The sequence below is a fragment of the Pseudorasbora parva genome, chromosome 6 (genome assembly GCF_024679245.1).
Source record: "Pseudorasbora parva isolate DD20220531a chromosome 6, ASM2467924v1, whole genome shotgun sequence".
Lineage (NCBI taxonomy): Eukaryota > Metazoa > Chordata > Actinopteri > Cypriniformes > Gobionidae > Pseudorasbora > Pseudorasbora parva.
The window spans coordinates 39,060,209-39,077,088 of NC_090177.1; the positions used below are offsets into that span (position 1 = coordinate 39,060,209).

Here is a 16,880-nt window from a genome sequence, read left to right on the forward strand (position 1 = left end):
GGAGGCGGGAACCGGCGAACGTTTCACAAACATTTATTCAAAATAAATAAACAAAATGAAAGTAAAACCACGGGCAGCCCCTCACGGACGACTGCCCGCAAACACACAAAATAAAACGTGGGCAGCCCCTCACGGACGACTGCCCACAAACACATAAAACAAAACTAAACATAAATTCCAGGCCTGGTCCTCTCTCGTCTTCCGCAGCCCTTGCTCCTCCTTATATGCTCCCGTCACATGGCCGCGAGACGAGACCGGTGTGCCACGCAGCTGGCACTCGTGAACATTAATCACCGGCCCGCTCTCGCGGTCCCTCGCCCCGCTGCCTGTCACACCACATACCCCCATCGCCCCTCGCAGGCCGGGGGGCACTCCCGAGACTGCGCTCTACCCCCCCCAGCCCCCCCCCCCCCCCCCCGGGGGGGGGCCCGATCACGGCGGCCGCGGCACCTGGGGGTAAGGACAGAGAGGCGAGAGAAATGTAGACGGGAGCACGAGGAGCCCGCGGACGAGAGAGGGGAGAGAGGGAAAAAAGAGAGAAAGAGGAAAAAAAAAATTCTGGTCCGGTTCCCAGACACACTGCCGTTCGGCCCTCCGCCCGCCGAGAGGCTCTTCCTCGCGGTGCTGTGCGATGGCACTGGACGCCTGGTGGACAGCTCGATCCTCCTCCGCCCCCTGGCGGCCGGCGGTGACTCCTCCTTCTGAGGGACCCAGCAGCGAGCCCCGCGCTCCCTGCTCCTCCCCTCTCAGGCGGATGGCAGCAGGCTCCGGCTCACGGCAAGCGCGGCGACTCCTCCGCTCCCTCTCGGATGGCAGCCACCCCACCTCGACCCAGGGGCACCGCAGCGAGGTCTCTGTCCCACCTTTCTCGCTCCAGCACCATCGCCTCGGGCAGCCCTCGCTGTCCTCATTCATCCGCGCTGCCCGACCTCCTCAGCACCGCGATCCCCCTCAGCAGCGAGGGCTCTTCGACAGCATGTCCCTCCTTCCCCCCGGGTTTTGGCACCAGTGTAACGCAGTTCGTAGATGGGAAGGAAGGAGGCGGGAACCGGCAAACGTTCAAAAACATTTATTCAAAATAAATAAACAAAATGAAAGTAAACCCGCTGGCAGCCCCTCACGGAAGACTGCCCGCAAACACACAAAATAAAACGTGGGCAGCCCCTCACGGACTACTGCCCACAAACACATAAAACAAAACTAAACATAAAATCCAGGCCTGGTCCTCTCTCGTCTTCCGCAGCCCTTGCTCCTCCTTATATGCTCCCGTCACATGGCCGCGAGACGAGACCGGTGTGCCACGCAGCTGGCACTCGTGAACATTAATCACCGGCCCGCTCTCGCGGTCCCTCGCCCCGCTGCTTGTCACACCACAATAGCCACCTTTCTTTGCAAGGACACTCAAAAGCCTGCCATCCATGGATTCTGTCAGTTTTTTGATCTGTTCACCATCAACATTGCGGGCAGCAGCAACCACAGCCTCCCAAACACTGTTCAGAGAGGTGTACTGTTTTCCCTCCTTGTAAATCGCACATTTGATGATGGACCACAGGTTCTCAATGGGGTTCAGATCAGGTGAACAAGGAGGCCATATCATTAGATTTTCTTCTTTTATACCCTTTCTTGCAAGCCACGCTGTGGAGTACTTGGACGCGTGTGATGGAGCATTGTCCTGCATGAAAATCGTGTTTTTCTTGAAGGATGCAGACTTCTTCCTGTACCACTGCTTGAAGAAGGTGTCTTCCAGAAACTGGCAGTAGGACTGGGAGTTGAGCTTGACTCCATCCTCAACCCGAAAAGGCCCCACAAGCTCATCTTTGATGATACCAGCCCAAACCAGTACTCCACCTCCACCTTGCTGGCGTCTGAGTCGGACTGGAGCTCTCTGCCCTTTACCAATCCAGCCCCGGGCCCATCCATCTGGCCCATCAAGACTCACTCTCATTTCATCAGTCCATAAAACCTTAGAAAAATCAGTCTTGAGATATTTCTTGGCCCAGTCTTGACGTTTCCGCTTGTGTGTCTTGTTCAGTGGTGGTCGACTTTCTGCCTTTCTTACCGTGGCCATGTCTCTGAGTATTGCACACTTTGTGCTTTTGGGCACTCCAGTGATGTTGCAGCTCTGAAGTATGGCCAAACTGATGGTAAGTGGCATCTTGGCAGCTGCACGCTTGACTTTTCTCAGTTCACGGGCAGTTATTTAGCGCCTTGGTTTTTCCACACGCTTCTTGCGACCCTGTTGACTATTTTGAATGAAACGCTTGATTGTTCGATGATCACGCTTCAGAAACTTGGCTATTTTAAGACTGCTGCATCCCTCTGCAATATATCTCACTATTTTTGACTTTTCTGAGCCTGTCAAGTCCTTCTTTTGACCCATTTTGCCAAAGGAAAGGAAGTTGCCTAATAATTATGCACACCTAATAATGACAATGTTGATGTCATTAGACCACACCCCTTCTCATTACAGAGATGCACATCACCTAATATGCTTAATTGGTAGTAGGCTTTCCAGCCTATACAGCTTGGAGTAAGACAACATGCATAACGAGGATGATGTGGTCAAAATACTCATTTGCCTAATAATTCTGCACTCCCTGTACTAATTTTGACCCATCATAACCAAAGTAGTTTAGTCTGAGTAAACTTCCTGGAGTCTTACTCACGTCAAAATCAACTCTTTCTCCATCTGGAATCTTCGGGGGCACCAGGTTTGGCAGCATGAAAGGTCTGAAAAATGTAATGATGGGCTTAAAAAAATATTTTATGAAATGAAATTATGTTCTTTTGATCTTGATCTTTAGAAATATGACAAATCAACTTACTTTAGGAACTTTGGTTTAGACTCTTCTGAAAAAAATCAAACACACAAAAAAAGAAATGTATAAGATATATGGGATATGGGACTCAAAATTTGGGGTGGAGCCATTATAAATAATTTAAGACTAATTTGCATATATTGTCCCAACGTGTTCTCACCAGTACCATTTTTTGCACTATAGCGAATGCTTACAGGTGGTGAAGAATGTGCCATTAAATCAGCAAACTGGATTATAACCAGAACAGTCTTTTTCTCTCTCTGTAATAAATGTTATCATAAAAGGATTTGGTATGATCTAATTACTTTGAAGGCACATTTATTCAGAAGGGTGTGTGTGCCGTAATACAGGTTTCTACACGTCGCATACAATTACTAGAGAGCTGTAAATCTCAGGTTTCCTGACTTTAGCAAGTGCAGTAAAGACCAAATACCTCCTCCGTCTTCTGTCTCTTCTTCCCCATCTGAAAGAAAGATGGAAAGGGAAGTTAGTTAGAAGTGAAAATTACCACACTTTGCTTCAACTGTATCCATGGAGCAGAATATTTTTAGATGTATTATGTTATTAGTCAAGATAAATGCATGTTACTTGATCAGTTCCAGATATAGAGAACAATGTGAATAACCATATTAAAGAAAAAATTATATTTTAAAATATATTTTTGTGAATCTATTGAGGGGAGAAGTAATCTTACAATTTATTGACTTAATTAAAATGTATGGAAAACATATACAGTATTTTAGCATGGCAATACATATCTGTTTTTTGTCCAAAAAGTAAAATGCAATGACTTTTTCAAAATATATTTTGCGTTCTTTAGTCATAAATGTAGGAACATCATGACGTTGAATAAATTAAGAGAGTTTCATTTTCTCATAATTTCAGAAAATATTAAATGATTACTACAAAATTCTGCCCAATTTTTTATTGTTACATTTTTTTTATAAAGCTTATTTGTGAATTTCACTTGCTTTTTGGTTCTGTTCTATTATCTTTGGTTGGTATTTGGTTCTATTCATTGGTTTATTTGTTTTTGTCTTTATCATTGCAAACAATAAACCTTTTACAAAAATAGCAACGCTTGGATGAAACATCAATATGGTTCTGCACACAGATTTAATATAGATATGGCCATCCATCAAAAATCTTTCCAACCTTCTCATTCTGCCTATGCAATCTAGAAGGTATTTCTGTGGCTGCGTGATCCGTTTTGATACGTTGTTTGGCAGATGATACATCTGAAGATGAAAACAAAGAGCAAATTCGAATAGGTCGATGTTGCTTATATTCTTTTTGACCTGCTCCTGGTTTAACCCTTAGTGTTACTACATGGGAGATTTGCATGATGTTTTGATTTGTATAGTAAATATAAATTTTTCAATTTATTACAAAACATTTTGACATTTACCCCTGACTTTAGCCAAGCTTTTCTATGATGGTCCATCATATTTTATCATAACTTCTCACTTCAAAACTATTTTGTTTATTGACCAACATCTCTTCTTAACTGAGCATAGATTCGATCATAAGTTATTGGAAAAAACAAAAACAAATCTGTATAATGATTGAAAAGATGTTTAGAAACCCTGACTAATATGTAAATTGTACAAATTGTGAATAAAAAAGACATGCAATAATTTACAAATCTCATAATCTTATGTTATATTAACAATAGAATATGGATAACATATCAAATGTTAAAAGTGAGACATTTTGAAATGTCAAGTAAAATATGAGCTAATTTTGGATTGCATAAAAAGTTGGGACAGGTAGCAATAAGAGGCTGGAAAAGTTAAATGTACACAAAGTATAAGGAACAGCTGGAGGATCTATGCAACTTTTTAGGTCAATTGTCAACATGATTGGGTATAAAAGAGCCTCTCAGAGTGGCAGTGTCTCTCAGAAGCCAAGATGGGCAGAGGATCACCAATTCCCCCAATGCTGTAGCGAAAAATAGTGGAGCAATATCAGAAAGGAGTTTCTCAGAGAAAAATTGCACAGAGTTTGAAGTTATCATCATCTACAGAGCATAATATCATCCAAAGATTCGGAGAATCTGGAACGATCTCCGTGCGTAAGGGTCAATGCCGGAAAACCATACTGGATGCCCGTGATCTTCAGGCCGTTAGACGGCACTGCATCACATACAGGAATGCTACTGTAATGGAAATCACAACATGGGCTCAGGAATACTTCCAGAAAACACAATCCACCGTGCCATTTGCCTTTGCCGGCTAAAAAAAAGAAGCCATATCTAAACATGATCCAGAAGTGCGTTTTCTCTGGGCCAAGGCTCATTTAAAATGGACGGTGGCAAAGTGGAAAACTGTTCTGTGGTCAGACAATCAAAATTTGAAGTTCTATTTGGAAAACTGGGACCCCATGTCATCCGGATTAAAGAGGACTAAAGAGGACAAGGACAACCCAAGCTGTTATCAGCACTCAGTTCAGAAGCTGGGGTTGCATGAGTGTGTATGGCATGGGCCGCTTACACATCTGGAAAGGCACCATCAACGCTAAAAGATATATCCAAGTTCTAGAACATCATATGCTCCCAACCAGACGTCATCTCTTTCAGGGAAGACCTTGCGTTTTTCAACATGACAGTGCCAGACCACATACTGCATCAATTACAGCATCATGGCTGAGCAGAAGAAGGATCCGGGTCCTGAAATGTCCAGTCCAGATCTTTCACCCATAGAAAACATTTACTGCATCATAAAGATGAAGATGCGACAAAGAAGACCTTAGACAGTTGAGCAACTAGAAGCCTGAATTAGACAAGAATGGGACAACATTCCTATTCCTAAACTTGAGCAGCTTGTCCCCAGACGTTTGCAGACTGTTATAAAAAGAAGAGGGGATGCCACACAGTGGTGAACATGGCCTTGTCCCAACTTTTTTGAGATGTGTTTTATGACTTATTTTCCCATTAAAATTATATATTTTCTCAGTTTAAACATTTGATATGTTATTTGATATTTTTAAACATTTGATATGTTATTTGATATTTTGATATATTTGATATTTTGTATTCTGAATAAAATATTGAATTTTGAAACTTCCACATCAATGCATTCTGATTTTATTCACAATTTGTATAATGTCCCGCCTTTTTTTAATCTGGTTTGTACATTGTCAGACAACATTTTTATTTAGTAATTTATCTTAAGGACTTAATAAAGTCTTACCAGAAAAAAGTTTTAGAATTTTTATCATATGTAAACGTAAAACAATAAGTTGTATTGTATTCATGCAATTCTTGTATAACTTGTAGGAAATGTAACAACAAAATTCAAAGGAAATGGAAAGATTCCTATAGTCACAAATTGCAGAGGTGTCAAGTAACGAAGTACAAATACTTCGTTACCTTACTTAAGTAGAAATTTTTCAGCATTAACATTTGAATATAACATAATAGTCATTATGGCCTTTAGAAAAATGTTTTTTTGAGGAGGTGGGGTAGAGCACTATAGGCCCCTGTGGTGTGGCCTAAGCTTTTGTCTTTAATGGCATTTTTTCCTTACATTACTTTTACTTTTATACTTTAAGTAGTTTTGAAAACCAGTACTTTTACACTTTTACTTAAGTAAAAAGCTTGAGTTGATACTTCAACTTCTACAGAAGTATTTTTAAACCCTAGTATCTATACTTCCACTTGAGTAATGAATGGCAGTACTTTTGACACCCCTGACAAATTGTGTGATTGTTTGATGGAGGTCTGGAGGGGTTTGAGTCTCACCATGTTCCTGAGTGGTCTCTTCCTCTCCTCCTGCTTCCGCCTCGTCCTTTTGAGCCTCTGAATAAGGAGAAAGTTGCAAAACGGGTGTATTTAGTGTTCATTACTGTCAACTATGACTCATTTGTTTTGGTTCACTAGGTATTCATTTACATAACGATTCCTTTGAGATTAGTCATTCCGTCCATTTGAGAATGTAAAAATAAAAATCGTATTGAGGCATGCGTGAGAGAGTGTGCGGGGAACTTTATTTTGTGGTAGATTGAGTGAGTTGGTGCCTGAGGGCAAAAAAGCCATATACCAGCCTGGGCATGATGGGTACTGGTGGCAGGCTAGTTAGATCTCAATATCTCAAATCTCTCAGATGGTTGCACACTTACAACAATGCATATCTCTCTACCACCCATGCAACGGTTGTCTATGATAAAAATCGTTGGCATGTCTGAAGTCAGATGACATGTAAAAATATTGTAGTACAGATGGTAATACCACACTTTTGGTTTCTGGTCCTCAAATCTGATCGACCGACCTGCATTGACGGATGCGTTAAACCTCTTCACTGGTCACGGATCACTGTTTGTATCATTCCGCTTGTCTTTTTCCAGACAAACTGTAAGACTGCATTAGTGCTAGTGACTTTTTCTTTAGATTACATTGTTAATAAAAAATTTGGGCCCTATTTTAACGATCTGAACAGTCTTAAGCACATAACGCAGCTGCGCTTAGGGCGAGTCCAAATCCACTTTTGCTAGTTTAACGACGGAAAAAACGGTAATGGTCTAAAAGAGGTTGTACCTAGTCTCTTAATGGGTCTTGGGGTGTTTTTAGGGCGTAACGTGTCATAAACCAATCAGAGTCTCATCTCCCATTCCCCTTAAAAGCCAATTGCGCTTGCACCATATGCTGTGTAATAGGCAGCATATTACTAAAGCAAAGCACTCTTTAAATAACAAACAAAATGCTGCGATATTGACTTTAGAGCTGGTTATTTTGTTGTTCAATGGTGCAGACATTTTCAGTTCCTCAAAATAGCAACACACCAACAGCGCAGCTGAACAGACCTGCTTTTCAGACCAGCATGGACTTCTGGACGTGAAAATGAAAACTGCGTTGGGTTAAAACTAGCAAAAAACACTTGCATTGCGCTAGGTGTATGATAGAGCCCATTATCTGTTTAAGTGGACCCTAATAAACCTAATCGAACTATAGCTAAATGTAATATGTATATATATATATATATATATATATATATATATATATATATATATATATATATATATATATATATATATATATATATTCACTCATGTACATATTTGTATATTTATTTACTTATTCATGCATTCGTTAATCTATTTTTAATTTCTGCAAGTTTGGTCCTCCATAATACGGTGAATGAGCTGAAGTCCCAAAAAGTCAGTGTGTTACTTTAAGGCAGGTATACGGTATTACCATGATGTTACCATAGTGCTTTTTTAGTGTTAGTGAATGTCAGATAAGCATTTCTCTACCTTCCTCATGCTGCTGCTCCTCCTCCTCCTCCACCGCCTCCTCCTGCTCCTCTTGCACGTCTAAACCACACCATGCAGGTTAGGCAAGCAAACAAACAAAAAGATAACACAGAGATGGAAGCTAAGAAAGCGGCGCTGAAAGACAATGATAGATTAGCGATGATATGCAGATCCCTCAGAAATCCCGCTCTACTTTTCCCCATATCACTGTCATCTGTGGGCGTTTTTTTTTGCTTGAAAGCTGACAAGCAGAGTGAACAAAACTTCTCCAGCTGAGAAGAAGCCCAGATTTCTGTCATAAATCTAACGAGTCAGAATCTTGTAACCGTGCTTACCTGTCTGAACTTCGTCTGAATATTTATGATTTTAAATTGTGGTCTTAAGGAGTCACGTGCAAAACCCGATCAGATGATATGCGTTGAAGGATTTTCAGTGTAATGACATGATTTAAACATTCCTGTAAATGCATTTTTGACGTTATAACCACCATAGGTGGTTACTTCACTTTTCTAAAACTCTGTATCTGTAATGCCGATATGTCTGACCTTTTTGTAAACAAAACAGTATTTTGTGTTTAGTGCGTGAAAGTTATGTTATGGAACACAAGACTTACCCTCCAGCTCCCTAGAGAAAGAGACAGAACAGTGTTGATATTTCCATTGTTCTCATAGCTCAAATACTTTTCCAACAGCTGCCTTAACTCTCAGATTAAATAGACTTATCAGATGAGTCACAAGTGGATGGTATTAAAATACCCAATAGCACTTGTGACTAGCATACAGTTAATACACAGTATTCTTAATCCAATATCAGTAAAAATACATATTGTAAGAGACATATTTGTCACTGATGATGATAATCAAGTGATGAATTGGGAGACTTACTCGTACTCTTCCACTTCTTCGATTTCTGACATTTTTACTCTGTAGTAAAAATAAACAAATATAAAATATTACATTGCTTTAATAAATATTAATTCAGAAGTGAACCAAAAAACACATTATAATTTTTCTAAATCGCCCAAAAATTAATTCTTGTTTAAAACATAAATTGCGTACCTCATACTGTTAATAAGTTCCATTACATAATACATCAATAATACACAGCATATTTCTTCTTACCTGATATCCAGCTGAGATGCAGAAAAAATGTCTGTCTTAATGTCCGAGAGGCGAGCTCTGGCTCTCCTCTTGATTCTTATATGATCTGGGCTGGGGGTCTTTGTGGGGGTCATACGTCTCCCTCACTGAGTTTATTTTTACCCTCAGAGATAAGTGGAGAACGGTCTTGAAAGCGCTCCCTAAAAGGCCGCTGCCATTGTTATGGTGAAGAGAATGGAGATAGCAAATATCCATATCAACGCAACTCTCTTGAGGTGTCCAGTGATAACATGTGGCACTGCTTAGTCTCTGACCGGTCATCATGCTTACCATTCCACATCTCTGCTCATGCCGACAGCCTAAAACTGCACTGTGTTCAGATCTTTAACTATGTCGTTTTGTATTCATGATCAAGCTTTAGAACAGTTGGAAGGGTAGTTTGAAGGTTAACAGGCCTCTTGGTGTTTGAAGAGCGTTTTAAATGATGTAGGCCTTGTTAGTGTTCTGATTGTTGCTACGGGTGGTTGCGAGCAATATTGGGGAGTAACTAGTTAAATGTAAATAGATTATGTAATTTAATTACAAAATATTACAGTTACTTATGAAAATGTTGGGGTTACATATGAATATTTTCTGTAAAAGCTAGGATACTGAATTATATTGATTTGTTTGATTTCATGCGCAAGGTGTCTCCTGCCATTTAAAGGGTTTTTAGTAAAGTGATGCTATTGGGATGCTTTTGATTGGCTCTCTTGTTTCAATTTGTAGAGTACCATGTCTGACAATTACATCAGTCCACATCGCCGCTGAAAGCAATCCAATGCTCTCCATTGAAAGCGGTTGGCTTCTCTTTTTTTGACTTAACAGAACAATACAGTAGCCTGGATAAAACCAGACTATTTTCAGGAGTAACAGCAGTTATGGTCTGGCAAAGCTTCATAGACGAATCATTTCCAAAGGATAGACCTAAATCCAAGCAGAGCGAGGAAGATGATGTATGCAGAGGGCTCTTGCTAAAGGGGGTCGCACACCGGAGGCGAAGCAGCGATGTGCCATGTCTTTGAATCAACCTGTCCTCCAAAAAAATACGACTCTATAGGTCGTTTTTCATGCACCTTATTATGACCTATATCTATGCTTTAACATCATGCGCCCTCTAGCTTTCATAAAAATAATGACAGGGTCGCGTTACGTCTGACGTCATGAAATGATGTATGACTGTTGTTACCAACCAAAATGTGTGTTCATTTTAATGCAATGTCTGACTTTTTACCACCATTTGTCATATTTCCATTTAGTAAAAAAAAATGTTTAATATACAACTACACCCACCCCATCCCTAAACCTACCCCGTGATTTAAAGTGCATACACACTTTATGAGCACGTGTTCCCTGGGACTGAACTCACGATCGCATGATCACATGTTGTTGTTGTAGTGCAATGCTTTTCCAACTGAGCTATGCAAAACCTGAAAAATTAAGCAGATAAAAGGGAAAAATGCTTTAAAATGAAAGTGCTCTACTGTCAATAGGAGCGCAACTTTAGAATACGATCCTGTGCGTCGTATTTAATTCATTAAAATATTGTCGATAGGGGCACAACTTTAGTAAACGCTCCTATGGGTCGTATTTCAAGGAAGTGATAAAAGACCTATATAGGCGTATTGGTTGGAGGACAAGGTGCTTTAAATTTCGAACACATTGTTTTCAATGAGTATACCCACACCGGCGGCAGCATTTGGTGCCTGTCTGTGGCGACTCAGGAAGCTGTTCAATATCCTGCCGTGCCATTTCAAGGTTTTATACTAAATTTATATATTTTCCTCAAATCGTTAATGCACATACTGATTTCAACCTGTGCTACAAAATACACACATTGTGCAGCTCTTCTGTCAGAAGTTGTTTCAAAATTGAGCTTGCGCATATGCGTCCAACATGAGATACCTGAGACGCGCCGCTGAGCTTCACGTCCGTTGTGAGATATCTGAGGCGCGACGCTGAGCTTTGCATCCGGTGTGAGATACCTGAGACGCGCCGCTAAGCTTCACGTCCGTTGTGAGATATCTGAGGCGCGGCGCTGAGCTTGGCATCCGGTGTGAGATATCTGAGGCACGGCACTGAGGTTGGCGTCCGGTGTGAGATACCTGAGACGCGGCGCTGAGCTTTGCGTCTGGTGTGAGATATCTGAGGTGCGGCGCTGAGCTTCGTGTCCGGTGTGAGATATCTGAGGTGCAGCGCTGAGCTTCGCGTCCGGTGTGAGATATCTGAGGTGCGGCGCTGAGCTTTGCAATATTTGAGACGCGGCGCTGAGCTTCGCGTCCGGTGTGAGATATCTGAGGTGCGGCGCTGAGCTTTGCAATATCTGAGACGCGGCGCTGAGCTTCGCATCCGGTGTGAGATATCTGAGGTGCGGCGCTGAGCTTCGCGTCTGTGTGAGATATCTGAGGCGCCGGGCTGAGCTTCGCGTCCGGTGTGAGATATCTGAGGTGCGGCGCTGAGCTTTGCGATATCTGAGACGCAGCGCTGAGCTTCGCGTCCGGTGTGAGATATCTGAGGTGCGGCACTGAGCTTTGCGATATCTGAGACGTGGCGCTGAGCTTCGCATCCGGTGTGAGATATCTGAGGTGCGGCGCTGAGCTTCGCGTCTGTGTGAGATATCTGAGGCGCCGGGCTGAGCTTCGCGTCCGGTGTGAGATACCTGAGACGCGCCGCTAAGCTTCACGTCCTTTGTGAGAAATCTAAAACGCGGCGCTGAGCTTGGCATCCGGTGTGAGATATCTGAGGCACGGCACTGAGCTTGGCATCCGGTGTGAGATACCTGAGACGCGCCGCTGAGCTTTGCATCTGGTGTGAGATATCTGAGGCGCGCCGCTGAGCTTTGCGTCTGGTGTGAGATATCTGAGGCCGCGCCGCCGAGCTTTGCGTCTGGTGTGAGATATCTGAGGCGCGCCGCTGAGCTTTGCGTCTGGTGTGAGATATCTGAGACGTGCCGCTGAGCTTTGCGTCTAGTGTGAGATATCTGAGGTGCAGCGCTGAGCTTCGCGTCCGGTGTGAGATATCTGAGGTGCGGCGCTGAGCTTCGCGTCCGGTGTGAGATATCTGAGGTGCAGCGGTGAGCTTCGCGTCCGGTGTGAGATATCTGAGGTGCGGCGCTGAGCTTTGCGTCCGGTGTGAGATATCTGAGGTGCGGCGCTGAGCTTTGCGTCCGGTGTGAGATATCTGAGGTGCAGCGCTGAGCTTCGCGTCCGGTGTGAGATATCTTAGGTGCGGCGCTGAGCTTTGCGATATCTGAGACGCGACGCTGAGCTTCGCATCCGGTGTGAGATATCTGAGGTGCGGCGCTGAGCTTCGCGTCTGTGTGAGATATCTGAGGCGCCGGGCTGAGCTTCGCGTCCGGTGTGAGATATCTGAGGCGCGGCGCTGAGCTTCGCGTCCGGTGTGAGATATCTGAGGCGCCACGCTGAGCTTCGCTTCCGTTGTGAGATATCTGAGGCACGGCGCTGAGCTTCGCGTCCGGTGAGATATCTGAGGCGCTGCGCTGAGCTTCGCGTCCAGTGTGAGATATCTGAGGTGCAGCGCTGAGCTTCGAGTCTGGTGTGAGATGTCCCTAAAGACCCATTCGTTTACCCACCAAAGGGGCAAGCTGGTATATCAGACTTTTGCCGAATCCAGTCAATAAGACAGCGATAACATCCTTTATAGTTATGAAGGTGTAGTAAGTTCGTTAGTGGGGAAGGAAGAGGACAAGGGGGTCGGCGTGACTGCTGACGACTTTTATTTTCAAACTCAAAATAACAAGCGTGCACACTCAGTCGCGTGACTTCTCAAAACACTCTGATAACGTTTAACTTCCGGGTTACGGTCCTTCCGGCTTCCGGTAATGCTCAGTCTCTGTGGGGTGCGTCAGCAGCCGCTCTCTCTCTCCCCTGCTTCCGTTTCTCCAGGCGTTTTATCCTCTCTCCGCGCCCATTACTGAAACAAGATACAGGTGTTATCAATCTGCGTCCAACCCACTCACTTACTGCTTGTCCCGTTCGACCAAGCCATCTGTTTGTGGGTAATAGACGCTTGTTCGAATCGATTTAATGCCCAGTAACCCGTACAGTTCGCGTAGTGTACGTGACATAAACGCCGTGCCTTGGTCAGTGAGGATTTCTTTCGGAACCCCCACCCGGGAGATAAGTCGAAACAGTGCGTCCGCAACACTTTTCGCCGAAATGTTGCGGAGGGCCACTGCTTCTGGGTATCGTGTTGCGTAGTCCACGATGACTAACGCAAAATGATGCCCACGTGCTGATCGCTCTAATGGCCCGATGAGGTCCATCCCAATTCTCTCGAAGGGGACCTGCATTAACGGAAGGAGGCGCAAAGGCGCTTTTGGAGCGGCCAGTGGGTTTACCAACTGACATTCCGGACAAGACGCGCACCACCTGCGCACGTTGTCATGAATGCCTGGCCAAAAGAATCGGGTCATGAGGCGATTTAGTGTGGCCGCCTGTCCCAAGTGGCCCGCCATAGGATTGGAGTGAGCCGCCCGGAAAAGCATTTCCCGGCGGTTCTTAGGAACTAATAATTGGGTTGTATCTACCTTGGTCTGAGTGTCTTGGGTCACTCGATACAACCAATCTTTCAGTATGGCAAAATATGGATAGGTGACGGGCAAGGCAGGTTGGAGGGACTGGCCCTCGATGGAACAGACCTGTCGGAAGGCATGTTTTAGGGTCTCATCCTGAGACTGCTCTAGTGGAAAGTCATCGTGGTCCGAGAGAATCAGTCTCTCGATCGCGCTCGGTTCCTCTGGGGCCATCTCCCGTGGTCCCGTCTCAGTCTCCCCAAGCTGCACTCGCGCCATCCCTACCCGAGCCTTTTTTCCCTAAGAGGCATCCGCGCATAACGACCCCAATAAAACCGCAAATGCGGGCCAATTCGTCCCCAGGATTATCGGATGCCGGAGTTGAGGACTAACCGCCACCTCTACACTATGATTTTCTCCCCTGAACTGCTGAACTGAATCGTAATTGGGACAACCGTGTATTCCACCACATCCCCGTGCACACACCGCACCTTAACCACGCGGCTTGTATCCAATGCCCCCGGCTGCATCAGGCTCTGATGGATAGAGGTTTGGTTACATCCTGAATCCACCAAGGCCTGATATGTACTCCCTTTGATACTCACAGGTATTTAGTACTCTCCAGCTTGATCGGGGGTGGCCTGAGGAACGTCCGGAACCCGGATCATTGTCCCGATCTCCATCACCGGACACCTGTCCACAAAATGATCCGGGTCCCCGCAACGCCAACAGGCCACCCCAGGCCTACCCGCCACTCCAGTGGCGGGGAGTGGGTTGGAGAATGGACGCGGAGAGAGTGAAGCCCCGGAAGCATTATCCCCCCCCACCCCAATAAGCCCCACCACCCTGGCCGCGGGGCCCTCGAATTCCCAAACTGCCCAGGGCCCATTCCTCCCCGGCCTCTGGGGGGAACGCGAGGAGGGCCCGGTGGGCGGGACCTAGGGAGAGGGACAGGGCGAGAGAGAGAGACAGAGGGGGGAGAGAGAGAGGAAGAAGTTAGTACGGGGTCGCCGACCCCCGGGCACGCCACCATGTGGTCCTCCGCCAGATTGATGGCCGTCTCCAGCGACGTGGGCCGGTGGCACTAGACCCACTCGGCCGTTCTCTTGGGGAGCCGAGTGATAAACTGCTCCAGTACCACGAGATCGACAACATGGTCCACGTCGCTTCCGCCGGCCAGTAGCCACTTGCGGCAGGAGTCCCGGAGCTGCTGGGCCATCGCAAAGGGCCGGCCGGCCTCACCCCAGTCCAGGGAACGAAACCGCTGGCGGTGCTGTTCTGGCGACCGGCTGACCCGCTGGATGATGGCCCTCTTGAGGTCATCGTATACCAGGAGGTTCGCCACCGGAAGTTGTTGCACAGCCGCCTGGGCTTCCCCGGACAGAAGTGGAATCAAGCGCACCGGCCACTGCGCACGGGGCCACCCGCAGGCCTCCGCTGATTTCTGGAATAATTCGAGGAAGGCCTCGGGATCGTCTTGTGGCCCCATCTTGTGCATCGGGACGTGAAGCGGTGCGCTGGTCTGCCCGGCGGCCTCAGCGCGAGCCTCCCGGTCGAGCCAGCTCTGGAACCTCTCTCGCGGTCTTCCTGCTGGCCTTGGACGATGGCTTGGAAACGCCGTTCCTGGTCTGTCCGAAGGTCCAGCAGAGCCTGGTGTTGTTCCTGGTGAAGGACCGCGAGGGATGATATGATGTCCGCAAGTGGGGTGGAGGACGAAGTCTGCATGGCGGCGGCGCTGTCCTGCTTCCCTCCCGGGTTTCGGCACCAGTGTAGTAAGTTCGTTAGTGGGGAAGGAAGAGGACAAGGGGGTCGTCGTGACTGCTGACGACTTTTATTTTCAAACTCAAAATAACAAGCGTGTACACTCAGTTGTGTGACTTCTCAAAACACTCTGATAACGTTTAACTTCCGGGTTACGGTCCTTCCGGCTTCCGGTAATGCTCAGTCTCTGTGGGGTGCGTCAGCAGCCGCTCTCTCTCTCCCCTACTTCCGTTTCTCCAGGCGTTTTATCCTCTCTCCACGCCCATTACTGAAACGAGATACAAGTGTTATCAATCTGCGTCCAACCCACTCACTTACCGCTCGTCCCGAGACGCTCTCTCCCGCTGCTGACCTCGCTGAACCACGCTCCCCTTGCCACAGAAGGCTTCGAGTGTTGTTCTTTGCTCGGATTTTAACTAAAAGAAAAAAGTTGAAATCTTTTAAAACAGACGCGATAGCTGATTCGAACGAGTGATGTTTCACGCCATCCATCTTTGTAATGTACAAAATCTGTTTCACCATAGCTGCGCTGTCGTCATTGTGTAAAGCCCGCTCCAACGTTTCTGATTGGTACCGCGATTTCGACGGATTAGAAATGCGTTTGAATGGGCTCTTTGCCAGACTACTTGCAGAGCAAATATAAATTTGCCGGAAGTTGTCTGGGTTTTCCCAGGCTAGGGGTGCAGCAAACAAGCTAACAAACACTGGTCTCTATAGGACTCAGGCAGAAGTCATGTTCATGGATGCGATTATTAACGTTACTGTAGTGTGAAGCAGAGCAGGACCGAGTGTTGAGGAGCTGAGCAAGGCCGCTGGAGCGATTGCTAATGCATGAGCAACACACGGCTCACAAGCAGCGGGACTTTTATTATGACGGGACACAGTCGTTAGCGCCATTTCTGCTTTTCCGGTCATGAGTATGAGGTAACGCAGCTCTGTTTGTCAAATTAGATACACCTGAGTGTGTTTAAAATGATGTTATGACGTTACTCTGTGTGTTTGCTCAGCGGATGCTGTGACACTTGAGAGTAAAGTGTTTCTGCAAATTAAAACTGGAAACCGAGGGTAACGCAGATATGACAATGACAGGCGACTCCTTCAAACATCCTGGCTCATTGGTTAAAAATAGCAATTTTCTCACAATTAAACAAATAGTTGGAACCATTTGGGATATTGTAAGAACTCAAATGAACAAAGTATAACACTGGCCTCAAAGGCTAGGTTTGGCCTCATCTTTGGTGGGGACATCCCACCAGGTTTTCCCAGATTATGTAGTCTATTATTTATGACTGAGTATGGAAATCCACCATAGTTTAGGAATGAATATATATAAATATATATACAGTGGAGATCAAAATTAGAGAACAACATACAATT

At 45.5% G+C, this 16,880-nt stretch overlaps 1 protein-coding gene across 2 annotated transcripts in view; it reads right to left on the reverse strand.

The window, feature by feature from the left end:
* tnnt2a (troponin T type 2a (cardiac)) overlaps positions 1-9,318 on the reverse strand; it is a 28,563-nt gene extending 19,245 nt beyond the window's left edge. Inside the window, exons 1-8 of one of the 2 annotated variants that reach the window (XM_067446888.1) lie at positions 9,191-9,318; positions 8,954-8,992; positions 8,683-8,693; positions 8,070-8,129; positions 6,562-6,618; positions 3,253-3,282; positions 2,826-2,847; positions 2,667-2,730 (exon numbers count right to left, since the gene is read on the reverse strand). In XM_067446888.1, coding sequence (XP_067302989.1) covers positions 2,667-2,730; positions 2,826-2,847; positions 3,253-3,282; positions 6,562-6,618; positions 8,070-8,129; positions 8,683-8,693; positions 8,954-8,992; positions 9,191-9,303 — 396 coding nt within the window. In that variant the 5' untranslated portion in view covers positions 9,304-9,318. Of the gene's footprint in view, positions 1-2,666; positions 2,731-2,825; positions 2,851-3,252; positions 3,283-6,561; positions 6,619-8,069; positions 8,130-8,682; positions 8,694-8,953; positions 8,993-9,190 lie in introns of both variants that reach the window. The other variant, XM_067446887.1, reaches the window with a different exon arrangement.
* Positions 9,319-16,880: the final 7,562 nt, after the last annotated feature.